The sequence below is a fragment of the Nannobrachium achirus genome (assembly GCF_963921795.1).
Source record: "Nannobrachium achirus genome assembly, chromosome: 1".
NCBI classification, from domain to species: domain Eukaryota; kingdom Metazoa; phylum Chordata; class Actinopteri; order Myctophiformes; family Myctophidae; genus Nannobrachium; species Nannobrachium achirus.
This window is the reverse complement of record NC_137810.1, coordinates 31,532,932-31,546,365: the sequence shown is the minus strand read 5'-3', so window position 1 is coordinate 31,546,365 and position 13,434 is coordinate 31,532,932. Positions and strand designations below refer to the sequence as shown.

Sequence of the window (13,434 nt, the reverse complement as noted above, 5' to 3'; positions counted from 1 at the left end):
CAAGCTCTACAAGCTCATGTTGTGAGCTTGCACAACTAAGTATAAATCAGACATAACTCTAACCCTAAGTCCCTAACCCCTAATGCCAAATCCTAACCCTAAGCACAGCCTGAATGTTTTCCTAATTGTAAGAGTAACTCCCTAAATCCTTTTTTTTTTAATTAAAAACAACGATTTCTCATGTGAGGACAAAGAAAATGGTCCTCACAATGTCTATTTCTCAAATTCTACTATAGTTGTGGGAATATATGGTCCTCCTCACAAGTATAGTAATGCTAGCACGCACACACACACACACACACACACACACACACACACACACACACACACACAGCAAACTCTTGCTTGGTGGTTGATGTCTCTTTGTGTGAGAGCTTGCTCACCGGGGATTGGAGAGGAGCAGAATACATTTGTTAACGGAGAGTGCATGGGTGAGAGAGAGAGAGAGAGAGACAGACAGAGAGAGAGAGAGACAGAGAGAGAGAGAGAGACAGAGACAGAGAGCTACTTGCTAACAGCGGCTCAGAGTGGTACTGTATATACCAGGAACACAAGCGCAAACAAATGAGATTCCTGGGCAGCGTGCGGTCCACCCTCCACTCATCACCTCTTCACTGCAGCTGGACGCGCATTAGATTATCTTCCCCTCGCTCTCGGGGACTCAGATACACCCTCTGATTGGGAGGGGGGAGCACTTTCTACTTCCTTTATTAGGAGCCCAGTCTTGGCTAACACCTTTTTACACAGCTCATTTGAAATCCTTGTAATTATTATACATGACACTAAATGGGAAGGGAGAGCGCGTGCATGTGTGTGCGTGTGTGTGTGTGTGAGAGAGAGAGAGAGAGAGAGAGAGAGAGGGAGAGAGAGAAAGAGGAAGGGAGCTCGGGTGGCCGACCCATATATGTAAATAGGCTGTTTTGCATATAAAATGCTTTAGCTTCAATATTCCCGAGTAATAAATTGCTCAAAGTGAGAGACATCGCACACGGCCCCGGGCAATCCTGGAGTCATTAAGTAGCCGAATGTACTGAGGCGGACATAAAGCCGGTAATTCAATGATGGCTGTGGCTGTGATGGAAAATTTACATGGAGATAAAAATCGAGAGAGGGAGAGAGATATAGAGGGAGAGAGAGAGAGAGAGAAAGAAGGAAAGGGAGGTAGAGAGAGGAGGTGCATAAGGGTGATGAGAAAGAAGTAGAGTGGGTGAGTGAAGAAGAGAGAGTGAAAGAAAGAGGTGGGATAGTAGGACAGGAGGAATATTATAGAGATAAAGAAACAGGAAAGTGGGGAGGATGATACAGGAGGAGAAAACGGAACAGGGGGAGAGAAAGACAGACAGACAGACGCAGAGAGAGCAAACTTACAAAGGAAGAGTAGGCCAGGGCCACCACTGCAGCAGCCACCTCGGCGATGAAGATGACCAGGATGATGGAGAAGAACTGCATGGGGACATAACAGCATGTAGTGAATTTGTCTGTGGAAAAGTGTCCATTCATTCTTTAATTGGCATCTAATTGGCTCACACGATCACACAATCTTTATACATTCTGATTTCTGTTAATTCACTTTATTTGAAAAATAAAGAAAAATGTTCTTCAGATTTTTTTACATGAACACCCCACTCTTAACACTTGCACACACACATGCACGTGCACACACGTACAGTATGCACGCACACACGCCCACACCACCACCCCATGGCCTTCTAATCAGCCATTGTTCCACCATGCAATCACAGAGATTGCCGATCAGGCCCGGCTGATTACACAAAAGAACAATAAGGAACACAAGAGCTGGAATGGATCCCATTCTGTCAGCCCATCCATTCTATCATTCAGTCCATTACAGCTCCGCGATAGGGAGGCTGTTTCTCTCGGAACACTGGGAGAAAACGGGGCACTAGATAAGCATCTCATCCTGCGCTGTCAGCCGTGCTATGGCTGGCTCCAGTGCACCGTCATCATTCAAGCCCAATGGGTGGATGTGGACGTGATGGGGCCCGTATGGGGGGGAAATGTGCTGCCTCTGCCACTCATTAGACTCACAGCATTGGACAAAGTGGTAGTTAGCACCCATCGTTAATGAGCATAATAATGTTCACGCTCCCCGTCTGAATGTATGGGAGGGTGGGGCTGCTGATGATGTAGGTGTTGCTGGGGTGGCTGGGAGCGGATAGCCAAGGTTGTGCCACATACCAGAAATGGCCGAGCTGGCTGAGCAACTTCACTAATTCCGTGGCATTGTTGATGATGAGGCTAGATTTCATGTTGCTCATCAAAAAAACTTTTGTTCATTTTATCGTCTACTCAGGCTTTTGTGAACACCCTGGACAGTTTTTAATTAGCTTCATTCAATATTTAGATATTTATATATTTTTTATCAGACACCACCATCCAGGGCCCATTGTAACTTCTTACTGCATTTTAACCATGATAGATTCATCAGAAACACCCATCCTTTTTTTCTGGTGACTCATACTACGTTCCTAATACGTGAGCTGGCCGTGTTTTTTCAACACGGGGGGATGGAAAAAATGCTATACAATACAAAAATATTAAAAATAAAATCCAGCTCACATATTAGTATTAGGAGGGCAGTATGACTCACCAGGGAAAAAATGTTTTTGAAGTTACATTGGGTTTGTATAGGAATGGGCCCTGAATGATGATGTCTGATAAAATTAATATCAAATGTCTAAATATTGAATACCGGTACATAGAGTATTATATATTGAACTCACTCTAATGACATTAGTGCCAACCTTTTTTCAAAGGATGCACTGGTTTTTTGGGCGTCTGATGAAGCCATTGCATTCTGTTCATTTCAGTGCAGGCATCAACTTAACTTTAGCTGTAACTTTGCCTATGATGTATCTTCTTGTATACTGGGTCACAAAAGTAGGCCAATCACAGTGAAGCACACACCTCAGCTGACAATGCTATGCCAATCCCAGTCCCTACAAAAGTAGACCAATCATAGTATACCACACAGCTCAGCTGACAAAGCTCAGTTCATGCTGCTAAGCTAACCATTAGCACATCAGTGGTGCTTTGTTTTTACTGTTAGTTTACAAACTGAAACTGCTGTAAATAATCAACAGATTGCACACAGAACCACGTGTCTTGTTTTGACAAAACTATGGTATGCATTAAAACATGGATTGATAAAGAGTAGATGAAAATAGTTCCTGCAGAAAAGAATGATTTATTAACACAATTAATAAACATTGATGACTTAACTGCACTGCACACAATGATGTTCAGGACAGGTAAGTTCAGGTTAAATACATTTGCTCCCAAAAAGAAATACATTCAAAGTCATGTTTATAAGGCTGGGTTGGGTCAGGGTGTTCAAATATCACAATATCTTTTGACAAAGTACCTTGATATTGATATTGTGATGATAATATCGTATTGAGACTATATACTTTACCCCCAAATTGTTCAAAAAATAGCAGATCTACAAGACTGACAAAAGTCTATTATCGTTATTTTTGAACATTGAACATTTTGAAAATGTTGTAATTGGGCTAATTGGGAAAACAAATGGGATTTTGATCTGTGTCACCACCAAATGGCCACCACTGCTATGCCCGTCTTTTTGGATATCGTAATATTGTGATATGATATAAGTGTTGTCTTTTTAAAAAAAAGTATTTATTAAATATAGTATAATATAATTAAATATTCAGATATTTTTTTTACACTGAATTAAATGTTTTATGGTCATGATTCACCAGGATGGCTTGGTTCCAGGCTTAAAATAATGTATATGAATATTTTCTATGGGGGAAATGAATGGGATTTCTATCTGTGGCTGCTATACCCTAAAGCAGGGTTCCCCAATTAATTTTCCTCAAGGGCCGAATTATGTCTAGGGTACCAAGCCGAGGGCCACAACATTGCAAAGGGCGACGGTGGCGTTTCCACTACTCCAGCGACAGTTTTCGTCCTTGTCGGGTGAAAATGTATGTCCAAAACCATTCGTTTTGAATTTATCATTTAAAAAAGATTTAAACTAGTGAAAACAGCCGATCTACAAGTACACAGTAGATCTGCTGTTTTCACTACTTTTGTGCGACGGCCTTGTATGATTTGCGAAAGAACGTACAAATTTGGAGATACGAGATTTCCACCCGACAACGACGCTATACTAGTGTGTTGTTGCTGCTGTTATACCACCATTATTACTGGGGTTGGTGTGGGCCAGACAGTAGACTCCCGTCCCCCGCCTATTGGGGAACCCTGCCCTAAAGGTTGTAGCCTATGGAAGATCTGCGACTGATCAGCTTGTCTCCGTGTGTGTGTCTGTCTGTCTGTTTGTGTGTGTGTGTGTGTGTGTGTGTGTGTGTGTGTGTGTCTGTCTGTCTGTCTGTCTGTCTGTCTGTCTGTCTGTCTGTCTGTCTGTCTGTCTGTCTGTCTGTCTGTCTGTCTGTCTGTCTGTCTGTCTGTCTGTCTGTGTGTGTGTGTGTCTGTGTGTGTGTGTGTGTGTGTGTGTGTGTGTGTGTGTGTGTGTACACATTTTTACGGTCTATGGGTTTGCTGCTCTGACATCATGCTCTGATGTCACTGTGATGACACATCCGGCACATCTTGTCCACTTATCCTGAAGGTCACCACTGACACTGTGGTTCCCTTGACACATCACTGTGACATCACAGGTGATATCACGGTGACATCACATTATGTAAAAGTCCATTTATGGGTATTCCCCAGAATCCCTCTTATGATCATATATGAAGATCCCTGATGTCATCGATATACATCACTGGCCAGATGGCCAAGACATGGCTATGTTGTGAACTTGTGATGTCATGGGAACCACTCTAACAGAATCCCTTTTATACCCATACATGGAGATCCCTGATGTCATCAATATTAAGCCCATATCTAACTTCATATGGGAATGCCATATCTGTGTGGCTGGTTCAGACAGTACTCTCCATGTGTGGGCATAACAGGGATGTACCATATACCGTACATGGATCTCCATAGATCAGTACCAGGGGTCTCCATATATGGGTAACTGGTCCGATATACATCACTGGCCAGATGGCCAAGAATTGGCGCGATGTCGCCCTGAGGCGTCTTACTAGTTAATCCTAAGGAGGAGTGATAGTTGTAGGCTTCCCAAGGTAATACCAGCTAGCGTTGTCTATTCATAACGCTCTCCACGTCTCTGTTAATATTCTGAGGGTGAGTGAGACCCATTACATCCCAGATGTCCTTCTGGTGGATTTTGATTGTGTTTCCATCGGCCATAAAATCGTTTTGAAAGTGATCCAAGACGATATCGTTAATCATGATTGTCGTTATTCGTTGATGTTTTTAACTACATCGTTATCGTCCGTGGAAAAAGTACTACATTTCTTTTGTGTAAGTTAAAGTATCAATACTGCAATGTAGAAACACTGTTAGACTGTTTCAAGTAAAAGTCCGGTAATCAAAATTGACTTGAGTAAAAGTCCAAAAGTATTCGCATTAAAATATATACCAAAAGTGGTTAATGTATGTTTTGTAATAATAATACAAATCTACAAACTAGTAACTAAGGTTTTCATATAATTGTAGAGGAGTAAAATTTGATTACAATATAGTAGTAAAAGTATAGAAAATTACAGTACTTGAGTGCATTAGTTACTTTACACCAGTGGTTCTCAAAGTGGATTTCAGGGACCTTTATGGGGGACTAAATTGACCCTTACAAGTCTGTAACTTTGGCAGTGTAGGCCTACAAATGGACCCTGACGGGTCCATTTGGTTCCCTTTGTACACTGTCAAAGTTAAAGGGAGACCTTCACATTTCAAAGTTGGAGAACCACTGCTTTACACCTCTGGCTATCATCATAGTTATATGGTGTGTGAGGTGTGAATGGCCCTCTTAAATCCACTCACTATGAGCAGCAGACACTTGTTCTCTTTGTGTGCTCCACAGCAGCCCAGCAGCCCCAGCAGGACCAGCACGCCCCCGATGGCGATGACGAAGAAGCCCACGTTGACGAACTGCGAGGCATGGCTGGAGAAGGGCCCCAGCAGCTGGAGGAAGGAGCCCCCGTCCACACTCACCCAGATCCCCATGGCCAGCAGGGTCAGGCCCCCCGCCTGGAAGGGAAGACACACACACACACACACACACACACACACACACACACACACAGGGTGAGTCAACCTAATAACTTAAATCAGGGGTCTTCAGCGTTTTCAGGCCAGGGACCCCTTAGTTGGGAGAGAGATGAAGCAGGGACCCCCACAACCTTTTCATAGATTCCATATAGTTTCATTGTTTGACAGCACAATCATCAGTGTATTTTGGATTCATGTCAATGTGTGTTTTTAGATATTTAACCACTTGAACCGTCAACACTTAATAAACTTGATCTTTCACTCTTTACTTAGTCTGCTCTTTTTCCCCTCTACACCAAACCTCTTTGCCAAAAATAGCAGATCTACAAGCTCACAACGCCTCGCGCTGCAAGGCGTTGTGAGCTTGTAGATTGGTTATTTTTGGCTAAAGTTCCCAGAATATGGACACTAGGGTTCAAGTGGTTAATACAAAGATTTGGAGGACCCCCTGGAGGACCCCCTGTAGTAACTCTGAAGACCCCCTAGGGGTCCCGGACCCCCTGTTGAAGACGCCTCACTTAAATTGTATATACTTTCAGGCACGTGCACATATAGACATCAAAGGGGGCTTGTATCCGTCTGTAAAAGGTGCTCTCTCCAGACCATTAATGCAGTTTTTACTATGGTGAAAGAAATGCAAATGCCCTCTTTCCATGCCATATTTTCACCAAATGGCCGTTTTAGAAATTTTAACCCCTAACATTCTCTGCACGTCCCTGTATACTTTGTTAGACCCCCAGGGGTCTAAACTTTGGCGGCGGGCCCCTCGTTTTTATTCCCTTTACACCGAATCTACAAGCCAATCTACAAGCTGTGCACAGCCGTTCTACAAGCTCACAACGCACGTTTTTGAGAGCTTGGAGATCATCTGTTTCCGCCAAATCTTTGTAGAAAGTCCAACTATTATGGCATGCCCAAAATGGATCGGCCTACATCCACACGCACATGTACACACATACTGTAGTCTGTAGTGTGCATGCAAATTACTACAGACAGACGCCTTCATACATACATATGTATGGGAATACATTATATTGCATTATTGCATGTGGACAGTGTGTGTGTGTGTGTGTGTGTGTGTGTGTGTGTGTGTGTGTGTGTGTGTGTGTGTGTGTGTGTGTGTGTGTGTGTGTGTGTGTGTGTGTGTGTGTGTGTGTGTCGCACGCACGCGCACACACAAGCACACACATACAAATCATTGTCTCGCACACTTGACAAAGGTATGCAAGGACCAGTGGGCTTTACAAAGCATGTAATCCGTGGCTTACAATGACAGTTAAATTGTCAATCATCCATTTGCCTGCCGGTCATTTAGATGGAGGGGGTCAAGCCAGCAGCTCTTGATATGATAATAAGTTTTGGAAACGAGAGGCCCCTTTACATCACAGACCCTCTCCTACCATTACTTCTAGTTGACACTATGACCTACCTACCATCCTTTGAGGGGATTCAGAAGAGACGCTTTTGTCAGAAAGGAGAGAGGGTGTGTGTGTGTGTGTGTGTGTGTGTGTGTGTGTGTGTGTGTGTGCGTGTGCGTGTGTGAGAGAGGGATGGAGAGAAGCTGCCCGGGGCTTAACATTATACATTATATACCCAACTCCAGCTCGAACACAGCCTCTTTTTTACCTCTCTCTCTCTTAAAGCAAACAACTGCCCTTTTCCCATGACCCCCTTTATCTCTCTACTTATGTCATGGAGGCATAATGGACAGAGGTCCATTCAGGATGATCTTGTGCAGGCAGATAAAGCCGACCTTGGGGCGTACAGAAGTAGGCCATGGGATTATGACATGGACAATGATGGAGAAAGCAGGCAGCTGTTGGAGAGCTGCTGCTCGCTAAACTTTTTAGCCCCCAGGCCACATTTATTTCTCCCTCTACTTCTCCCTCCCTCTACTACTGGTTTTAGAAATGTATAGAGCCATGGTGGGACTGCCATTGCCACGCAGTTAACCACTTTAAGCGCGGCGTCCCTATTTTGGTCACGTCGTTAGAGGGCGAATCTTTTTGTTGTCGTTGAATGAGGTAGATTATCTATTTTTCGAATAGGCGAAGTATAAATTACTGCCTACGTGTCTAAAGATTCCAGCATGACGTGTTGATGAATGTAGGACGAGGTTTCTTGATGATATAACATATGTGCAGTCATCAGGAGTGCATTACAGGATACTGCTGAGGAAATCTCTGGATATGAAACGCGAGAAGCAGAGTACTGTTTTTGCCCAGGGGACTTTGAAGCGCATTCATACGAATCTATAGACTATAAAAACCCTGTAAGACCTGTTTGTGGTGGAAGTATGTCAAAAGTCTTATATTACCTGGAAACCACCCACCCCACCCTCCACCCCCGTCCCCACCTGTGTCCATCTCTTCCCTATTCGTGTCTCTGAGTCTTTGTCTCTCCCGTCTCCGTCTTCCACTGTCGTCACCCATCCCTTCTCATCCACCTCCTTCTCTCTCTCTCTGAGTGGGTCACTGGGTGGGTTCCTATATTCATTTGTCAGCCTCCTCAGCAAAGCGCCTCCAAAACCTGATATTGTCTGTCAGGGCCAATCAGGCAGGCTGTAGTCAAACTAGTCATACACGGGAGGCCCTCTGCTTCCCATCACGGCCCCTGCGTCCTGTCAAAACTGTGATGCCTTCCACCTGGGAATCATCTCTCTGTTATACCCCCTCCGTCTCTCCCTCACTCCCTCTGCCTCTCACTAACTCAATCCTGCCTCTCTCTGTCTCTCTCTCTCTCTCTCTCTGTGTAACTCTGCCCCCCTTCCAACTCACTTTCTCTACTTCTCCTTCACTCACTCGCTTCTTCGCTCTTTCTCTTCCTCTTTCGGATACGGTTGCTCTCTCGGTTCCCCCCCCCCCCCCCCCCCTCTCTCTCTCTCTCTCTCTTTCTCCATTTCTGTACCTACACCCCTCTCCTCTCTTACTCTGCCTTTCACTCCGGTATATCTCCCCTTGTCTCATCTTCTCCCCCCTGCACCTGTTCCTTACCATCAGTGCCCCGCTGGGTAAATGTGATAAGACAAGCATATTCCCCCTCTAACTCCACATCTGACACCATCATCCTTCTACAGGTATAATTGTAGCTGGCACATCTTTTTGGAGCGGTGAAAGCGCTCCCAATGAACAGGTATATCCGTGGGTATGTGGCTGGCTGGCTGGCTGTGTCCGTCCGTCCGTAGTCTGGCAATACCTTGAGTGGCCACACACAACACACTAGTTAAAGGAGGGGCGCTGTTTTGTGCAGGCCAGGCACACTCACCACTCACTCACAGGCACAGTTTACACTCACTCACTCACTCACATAGGGTACAGCTGCTCAAATTCACCGCTCCACTTCGAACCGAGGTTTGATTTTTTTTGTTCTTAAAGCAGACTAGTCCATTTGATGGCGTGCCATATTCAGGCGTGTGCCCTATGTGAGCACCCACATGCCTAAAGATTTGCATGAATCGGGTTACTTTCTTTTTTGTCTTTAAAGGGAGGGAAACTGGGGTAAAATGAGAGGTTGTAGCCTACTATAGAGAAAGGGAATATAACCTATTAAGATTAGAAGAGAGAATGAATAGCAGGCTACATAATAGGACCATATACCGTATATACATATGTATATAGAGACATATAGAGTATGAAAAGGAAAGAGGGGCCACCCCACTCCAACTGAAATGGAATTGGTGCGCTCTGAAAGGGCTGGGATGAGAAAGACATCAGCTGAGTGTAGCTCATTTTCTGAGGGTCATATTACTGGGAGCAGACAATCTGATTTAGCCGCGGAGCTCAGACAATGATCAGACATGGAGAGACCTTCCAAACGGGGAGACAGCCTCTAATTTCCCATGCATTTTGATGGGTTCCAGGGGACAATGACACGCCAAAGTAATGCACCGTGAAAGAGATATACAAAGTCTCACTTTTTCAATCGCATTTACTTGAAATACCACAGTGAGTTGGTGCAGTATTAATACACTATGCCTCCAAAATGTTAGATGTGTTTGCACTGCGCACTTATTGTCTCCACCAGCCGAAGGCTGAGGGAGAGTATGTTTTCCCCTCCGTCCGTCCGTCCGTCCGTCCGTCCGTCCGTCCGCGCGTCCGTCCGTCCGTGCGTCCGTCCGTGCGTGCGTCCTCGCAGTTTGTGAGCAGCTAATCTCAGTCACCGTTGGCCCGATCGCTGCCAAACTGAGCACACACACTCCCTGGATGCCAATCTAGAACCTCTGCCCCACATTTTTCAAATCAGCCTCATGGTGGCGCTATAACAGGCCGATTTGTGTGGCCTGGTTGTTACCAGCTAATCTCCGGCGCCGTTGGCCCGATCGCTGCCAAACTGAGCACACACTCCCTGGATGCTAATTCAGAACCTCTGCCCCACATTTTTTAAATCAGCCTCATGGTGGCGCTATAACAGGCCGATTTGTGTGGCCTGGTGGAGACCTGTGCTCGGAAGAGCACTGCTTCTAGTTCACTTTGACTTCACCGCACCTGAAAAATAAAAGGCTGTAGGATTGACAATTGCAAGGACGAATTATCTTCTAAAGCTACCACATTGGGTCTAGCCTCGCGTAGCTAGGCTTACTCATCTGCGAAGAGAAAAGCCTGGTCAAGACCATAGGCTGAAACGGCATGAAACGGTGCTACCTCCGCCGGGAGAATTTCACCGGATGTTATTGTTTTTTCATATTACCCTCTGGCGAAAAAAAACAGTTCTAATTCTCCCGACCCATTGGTTGCGCTCGTAATAAACAATAATCAAACAAAAACATGGATTCTGACCAAAGGACACCTATTAAGAGTGAGTTAAGAGCTACAATCTTTATGTAAACGGACTGCAACACATGACGTAACTTCCGTTAACCGCAGCACTTCCGCCACTTCCACGGTGTCTGTAGGTTCATGCCGTTTTCATCGGCTATTCTGACCAGGGTGCTTTGGGTCTCGTTTAAGGGCAATTCTGATTTGAAGAAGAAGATGACATTTCCCTCAGCAGAGAGTGAGATCGCCACTGGAGGAGGAAACGCACCTTCCTGAGATAACTTTGCACCATCAAACTTGGAATTCATTCACCGTGGTCATTGGAAGTGCTGTGTCTTTCTTTTTACAGCATGCAGCGGCATCAAAGCACCCCCCCTTTTTTGTGTTTGACGAGCTGAGCGGATTCAGTTCATCATTCTGCTCTGCTGGATAACATTTCAAAGGGACATCCATCACTAGCACCACCACCACTAACACCACCACCACCATCATCATCATCATCATCATCATCAGTGGTGCTGCCACACTGGATTTATCAAAGAAGTGCACTTGGGCAGAAATGGGGAAACGTGAGGAAAAAATGATGACTCGCGCTATACTGTACGAGCGTCATCTGTGCGGTCCCGTTCCGGTGACAGTGGGAGTCCAGGTGGGCTCGACTCGGCGGACAGATTCAGCTTACCCTCGCCAAAGTTTCCCTCCATTTCACCCACCACATTAGTTATCAGTGTTAAGGGGTGAGACATTCGGAGGTAGCAAAAAATTAGAGCCTTTGAAGTTAATGAGATGAAAATTGCTGTGGTGATGGGAAAGTGTAAGTGTGTGTGTGTGTGTGTGTGTGTGTGTGTGTGTGTGTGTGTGTGTGTGTGTGTGTGTGTGTGTGTGTGTGTGTGTGTGTGTGTGAGTGTGTGTGTGTGTGTGTGTGTGTGTGTGTGGATGGTACTGTTGGAGGAGAGGGACTATCGTTTAGGGCTCCTCGCTCAGTGATTTGGGATGTTTGCATAACGTCTCCTTTATCTGTATGCGTTAAATGGGTGTGTGTGTGTGTGTGTGTTTGTGTGTGGGTGTGTGTGTGTGTGTGTGTGTGTGTTAAACGATTTCCTATGCATTGCAGAGATTGCCATTGTTTGTTTCCTCCACACATTGCTTTCCCCGTAAAGATTTCACGCAATAAATGAACAAACGCAATTACTCTCCCCCACCACCGCCCACACGACCCCCTGACTCCCCCACCAAACCCCCGCCTCACAATGCATGCATGCATGCATGCGCGCAATCAAAGCCGGAAACATACTTACAAAGATAAGCAAGTTGAACACGGCCATCATAAACTTGAAGAATGTGAAGCACCCCATTTTAATCTGTAATAAAAAAAAGGAGAAGATAAATTATTGCATTTCTTCTTTCATCAGCCCACTCCTTCTATCTCTTGCTCACACATGCACGCGCGCACAGAGCCACGAAACTGTGCACAGGTCCAATCATCCACACAGACGCGCGCGCGCCATGCTATTACATTCAGCTCACATCCTTCTTTGAAATTACTCTTTGAAAATTACACTGCTGACAATGGCTCTTAATGATGAAGGGGAAAAAAACGAGCCAAGAAGCTCAGTGAACATGTTCACAGAGAGACGTGGTAAATGGAAAATCTAATGCCAAACAAGGTTACAGGAAAAACTTTTTTCTTTCTTCTTTACATTCAGTGACATAATACAGGCATACGAGATAAAAATAAATAAAACTCTTACCTTTTTGAATGAAAGCACTTGTACAGAAGGTGAAGAGCACTCTCACTTGTCTAAAATGTAAAACGTCCTTGGTTTGGAGAGAGTCTCTGTTGTTGACCTCCTCGACAGACAAAAAGTAGCTTTTATCACATGCAAATCAGAATGCTGTTTCTCTGAGCTTAGTTCGGGTGTGCTGTGTGTGGTGAGTTCGTCAGTGGGTGGATAATATACGTGTCCGAATAAATATGTGCGTGTGCGTGTTTGCCAGTTATAATGACTTAACTACCAGAGCCCGTGGTGTAGAAGTGTCATTTTGGTGTTTTCCTCGGGCAGAACTGTCGGACTGGGTGTGGTGTTTTGGGAAGGATATATAGGTGACAGTAGGTGTCAATTGTTCAGGTAGACAGTCGGGTAGTGGCTCAGGTGGCAGGCCTGACCCCTGCAGGTACGCTGTGACATAGTTGTACACTTCCACACCTCCACACCTTGGATTTGGCTATCCAAATGACAGACTTGTAAATCATCCCTATCGTGCAACTCAAAATGTTATCTGACACACACACACACACACACACACACACACACACACACACACACATACACACACACACACACACACACACACACACATACACACACACACACACACACACACACACACACACACACACACACACACACACACACTCTCTCTATTCATCCCCAAAAGGCATGAAATAAATCCCTGCACAGAGTTTGGAAAAGGTGAAACAATAAACTTATACTGTCATTACTTACGGTATATAGTATCTCTGGGATGTAATGATTATGTAATGATTAGTGTA

The 13,434-nt window shown here is 45.0% G+C and overlaps 1 protein-coding gene across 1 annotated transcript in view; it reads right to left on the bottom strand.

Moving 5' to 3' along the window:
• The window catches only part of tspan1 (tetraspanin 1), a gene marked incomplete at its 3' end in the record, with an annotated part of 22,550 nt that extends 10,312 nt beyond the window's left edge, over positions 1-12,238 (bottom strand). Inside the window, exons 1-3 of the mRNA XM_080728177.1 lie at positions 12,179-12,238; positions 5,899-6,105; positions 1,369-1,443 (exon numbers count right to left, since the gene is read on the bottom strand). Coding sequence (XP_080584303.1) covers positions 1,369-1,443; positions 5,899-6,105; positions 12,179-12,235 — 339 coding nt within the window. The 5' untranslated portion in view covers positions 12,236-12,238. The remainder of the gene's footprint in view (positions 1-1,368; positions 1,444-5,898; positions 6,106-12,178) is intronic.
• Positions 12,239-13,434: the final 1,196 nt, after the last annotated feature.